The 5,573-nt window shown below is 35.6% G+C and overlaps 1 protein-coding gene across 1 annotated transcript; it reads left to right on the top strand.

The window, feature by feature from the left end:
- Positions 1-212: 212 nt before the first annotated feature.
- Positions 213-4,918, top strand: LOC107577567 (myelin and lymphocyte protein-like). Its single transcript, XM_016263628.1, has 5 exons — positions 213-273; positions 463-556; positions 2,237-2,401; positions 2,760-2,879; positions 4,756-4,918. Exons 1-5 carry the CDS (start codon positions 215-217, stop codon positions 4,813-4,815), a joined length of 498 nt encoding a protein of 165 aa, XP_016119114.1. The 5' UTR covers positions 213-214; the 3' UTR covers positions 4,816-4,918.
- Positions 4,919-5,573: the final 655 nt, after the last annotated feature.

The following is a 5,573-nucleotide window of genomic DNA, read 5'->3' as shown; positions in this document are numbered from 1 at the left end:
TTGTTGTCTTGTGTGAACACGCGGTTTTCTCATTTTCTCATTAGCTGCATGTTCGTGTCTTTTGTTCTAGCACATGGCTTGTGTTTTGTTTTGTGTGAGCACATGTCTTTGATATTTGCCCCACATGTGTTCCCTCGTTACCCTCCTCATTTGCTCTCCATTTATTCTCCTTGTGTTTGCAGTCCTGCGTCGGTTCGTTGTCATCTCTCCCCGGATGTGTCCTGTCGTGTCCAGATCGTGCATTGCCTTGCCAGCCTGTTTTTCCCCCACGGGGTAGTTTTTGTTGCTGTTTTGTTTATTTTTATTATTAATAAAAGCCCATGTCTCTGCAGTACTGAGTCCTCGCTCCATCCTCTACCCGAACCCTGACAGAAAACAGGATAGGGAGGGACGTTATAGATAAGGAAGAAGTTTAAAAGTCTCAGTTTATCTATCATCTCATGTTTTTAACATTTCCTTTAGTACCACAGACACAACGGCTTCTTCAGTGAGCATGATGCCCAGTGGCAGTAAGATTTTCACCACCATGCCTGATATTCTCTTCATTCCAGAGTTTGTAAGTATGCAATCAGCAATATCAAATCATGCATTTCATTACTATATTAATAACAACCTAATTTAATTAATCCTGAGGGTCTCAAAGTTGGATGAGAGACAGAATAAAGCTCAGGGTTAAAAGCATAGTGTAACAAGTGTCTGGAACATTGGAGATGATGGAGATTTAACAACCAGGTTAAATGGTGTATGGTGAAACCGCTGTTTTGTTTTTTTGAGATTCCAGTTCATTTAATGTCAGTCAGATGAGTCAAGGCAGTTATTTCCTAAATGTTTTGGATTAACTTTTGTGTGACACACCTATTGACAATTATCTATTTTTTTTTCTTGTAAATGTATTTAAATTAAGAGACTTACGAGAAATGGCATGTATTGTGTTTCTGACACTTGCTAAGGATTTGTGTCAAAGCTAAACTTTAGTTTCAAGCGCTCTAAATCCATTCAGTTGCAAGATACAAAACAAGCTGTGAATACTGAGAAATAAATGAATTACAGTGAAATTAAATGAATAAAATGCTTTATTGGGGCAGGTTTTATTTAAGAGTCAACTTCGTCTGTTTATAGAGCCTACTGATCCATTACAGGGCTTCTCAACTGGTCTGTTGGTGCACCGCAGTGAAAACAATGTCAAATGCAAATACACTGCCACTAACCTTATAACCGCATAGTTATGATAGCAAAAAGGAAGAGAAAACCCTTCCCATATCTTTTGTTGTTGTCATTACAAACCATGTGTGCAATAAAACTCTACACTATTCTCTGGTATTTACGTGTAAATTATCTTTCATTTGGTAGAAGCTGATAGATAAATGTCTATATGGACAGGTTACATGACAGTCTCTCATGAAACCATGAAACAACACAAGAGAAAGGCAATATGACTCTTTAAAAATTCAAGAAGTATTTAGAAACCAGTAAGTCAAGACCAGAATAAATTATTTTAAGAAATTATTTGTACCAAAAACAATTTGGGATTGGCTAACCACTTTGTGATTTTTTTTTTTTTGTTTGTTTGTTTTGTTTTGAATGTCGTTATTGTTAATTTGAATGAAAGAAATAATAATAAAATATTACATAAACCAGTGTTTTTACAAGAAATTCAGCACTTTTTAAATTATTTAGTACAATCTCCATATAGTTACACCACCTGTAATGTTTTTAAGTGCCAAAAAAATCCTTAATTTAATGCAACAAACAAAAACTTGTTCATTAGAGCATCAAAGTCATTGTCAGTTATGCATTTTTGAATAACCTGTCCCATAACTGATCTACATATGGATGTAAAGGCAGAACATTTCCTCCAGTGAAAAGTGATCCATGCAGTGAAAAGCCCTTGCTGCCAGATCAGGTGGCATCATTTCATAAGTAATTCCTGCCACGCCCATTAAATTAGATAAACAGCAGCAGGACTCACAGAAATATCCTGCTTGAGCCGGATGATGAGGGCAGACACACTAGAATTTACATTTAATTAACACAAATACAGTATGCAAGCTGCTTTGTGAATGGGACAGTTTGAGATTCACATTTTTTATAAAATACTGTTGTCAATCCCATGAATGTAACCAGCTGTTTAATAATGTGAACCTAGCGAGTTTGTAGGTCTATATACAGTAAATGAAGTCATGTCTTTATATGAGTAACTTTGTGTTCAGGTGTGCTGTGTGTTCGTTTTTTCCAGGTGTTTGGTGGATTGGTGTGGACACTAGTGACCTCCACCAAAGTGGAACCAGCAAATCCTCAGGGCTGGGTCATGTTTGTGTCACTTTTCTGCTTCCTTATCACCACTCTCTGGTTCCTCATATTTATTACTGGCATAAATCAGAGCAGCATCTGGCCTAGCTTGGTAAGAAACATACGTTTGTGGTTTTACCATGTTTTTGGTCATAGGAGACAACCGTTTTGGAGACAACATGGTAATAAATACTATGTTATTACCATGGTAGTCTCCAAATCCTATGAGTAAAAACCATGGTAAAGCCACAAACTTATGTTCCTTTTAAAGCAATTCACTGGGACATTACTACCTAGTACCACTACAGTACTTTTTTGCATGGGCTCCCATGTTCAATGTTTGGTTTCTCAGACCAACATTAAACCAGATGTAGACCTAGACTATAACATTTTAATGTTTTAATAAGGGTATTGCATTATGAAAACAACCCTGTACATGACATACACTTCCACTTCTGCTCTGTCTTTAGGATGTAGGATATCATGCATTCAGCCCATTCTTTTATCTGAGTGCTGCAGTGCTTTTGGCTAATGTCACTATCAGAAAACAAGGAGTGGATAAAGTGTACCAGCTAGACATTGCTGCTGTGGTAAGACTCTTTTATCATAGATAATGACATGTTTCCCAAAATACTTATTAAGAACAATTTACACTGATAATACACGAAAATGAAAATTTGCTGAAAATGTACTTAGAAAAAGCTTTATTGCCAAGCGTGAACAAGGAATTTTTCTTAGTAATGGAGGTTCCTGTGTACACATAAATTAAAGAATGAAAAATAAATGTACAAAGATAATTAGGTGAAGCAGTGAGGTTAAGTCAGAAAATATTTAAGGATTATGTCCTGGAGCACTAATAATCATTTCAGCAGTCCAGACTGTCTGTTGTAGTCTCTTGATGTCTGATTTGGTAGCTAAACCAAACCAGATATTTATACAGTTATATACTCACACTCAGGCATTCCAAGATGTAGCTGTTTCTTCATGGGACGAGATTTGGAGACATTTAGCATTACATCACTTGCTCACCAACGGATCCTCTGCAGTCCAAACAGCTGATAAAAACATCAAAATAATTCACAATACTACAGTCCATCGATTTAAGATGTGATTGTAAGAAACAAATTCCACTATTAACACATTTGTGACCCTGGACCACAAAACCAGTCATATGTAACACGGGTATATTTGTAGCAATAGCCAACAATACATTATATGGATCAAATTATTGATATTTCTATTATGCCAAAATCATTAGTATATTAAGTAAAGATCATGTTCCATGAAGATATTTTGTAAATTTCCTATCATAAATATATCAAAACTTAATTTGATTAGTAATATGCATTGCTAAGAACTTCATTTGGACAACTTTATAGGCGATTTTCTCAATATTTAGATTTTTTTTTTGCACCCTCAGATTCCAGATATTCAAATAGTTGTATCTCAGCCAAATATTGTCATATACTAACAAACCATAAATCAATGGAAATGTAGCGTATCAGCTCATGGGGAAATATGGATAATTAATCATAACTAGTTATAATTAATTATAAATATTTAGATCCGCTGTAGATATTTACTTGACCTCTCAGGGTCAACTGTCTGTCAATTCTAAGAACGTTAATTTCCTGGTTAAGGGAAATAACTTTCTTACTGTACAATTCTGCAAAGAGCTTGTAGCATTAATCTGCATGATTGAGTGACTCCAGTTATGAGCAAACAATGAACAACGTCAAGTGTGATACAAGTAAGGCTTTATAAACTACATAAATACTTAAACTAGTCTAACGTACTACATAAACACTTAAACTGGTCTAACATACACACACACACACACACACACACACACAGGTTTTCCTATTAATTAATTAGAGAAGAGTCCATTTTTACTGTGCACTGTGGATTTCCTATGGAAATTGTAGTGAGAGGGGTGACTCTCAACATGCCATTAGGTCGTAAAAACTCTCTGGTCTAGCAAAGGTGTCAGGGTTGCCATGGTCTTTGTTTTGGACTTAGTTTGTAGTTCTGTGTTTCATTGTTGCCTTGTTCCCCTCATGTTTCCCTGCTGCTCTGTCTGTTCCCCTTGTATTTGTCATGGACAATCATTGAACCCCACCCATCTCCTTAGTTAGTTTCCATGGTTACTGATTAGTTAATTGCTTCTGCTCTGTGTACATATAGCCCTTGTGTTTCACTTGTCCTGTCAGTCATTGTCTCCTGTAATGCCCTTGTTCCTCGTGCTTTCCTTGTTCTTGTTTTATTTATTTTTTTTTTAACCCTGCATATAGATCCACGTTTCTGCCTGCACATTACAGAGTGTCACCTGGAATTTTTATCCAAACACATTGTGTTTGGATCAAACATAAGCCGTCAGATTATTCTAGGCCTAAATGTAAATATAATGATGGATGTGATTTAACTGGAGCATAGCATAAGGCTTGATTACGTTTCATTTGTTTGCAGGTGATGGCGTTTATTGTCACATTACTGTACTGGATTCATGCAATCATCTCTGCTCACTGATGGAAGTCCTCACAAAAGGGAAACACTCATTCAACAGAACATCACTGCCAAACCCCAGATGAACCAAATAACAAATTACAGATCAACTGAGATTTTTATGAAAGCTATGCTATCTTATTGTTCAATTTTTTTGGTTTGGCATAACTAGGTGAACAGAAATTTTTTTTTTGCTTTAAAATTCAAATCATTTTTGCAAGCAGCACATTAAATATTAAGTTACTTGTTGTTTCTTGTTGAATGTACAGTGGTGTGATGTCATTGTTGGATGCTGTTTTTAAAGACTTACCAGAGGATGTCATTGTAAACCTGTAATAAAAGACAAACTGATTATCTCTGCAAAAAACACCATCCTTAAACCAATAAAGAGAATATCAGAAAGAGATCCTTACCTTAATAGCCAACTAACCAGCAGAACATCATGGAACACACCTCCTAACAAGCCACCCATTTTAAGCAACCAACAATGGGATTATTTTTGAGGAGGTGCTCAATATGAAACTAGGAGGAGAGATATGTTTGCAGTGCTTCCATACGGCCAAATAATTCCAGAGAATTCTGCAATAGATTAATAGAGAAAATTTGATCTTTTTGATTTGATATGAAGATTTTGAAGTGACATTCTGGTCTAATTTGATGTCCATGAACTTCAGTTTAGTTTGAGCTGTAAAAACAAACGAAAATATTATACTGAAATTGTGTATCTAATCTGAAATGAGCCTTTTAAAAATAAATCTATTTGATATGATTGATAATCTCAG

This window comes from Sinocyclocheilus grahami, unplaced genomic scaffold, assembly GCF_001515645.1.
Source record: "Sinocyclocheilus grahami isolate Dianchi unplaced genomic scaffold, SAMN03320097.WGS_v1.1 scaffold6386.1, whole genome shotgun sequence".
NCBI classification, from domain to species: Eukaryota; Metazoa; Chordata; class Actinopteri; order Cypriniformes; family Cyprinidae; genus Sinocyclocheilus; species Sinocyclocheilus grahami.
This window is presented reverse-complemented; position numbering and strand designations above follow the sequence as displayed.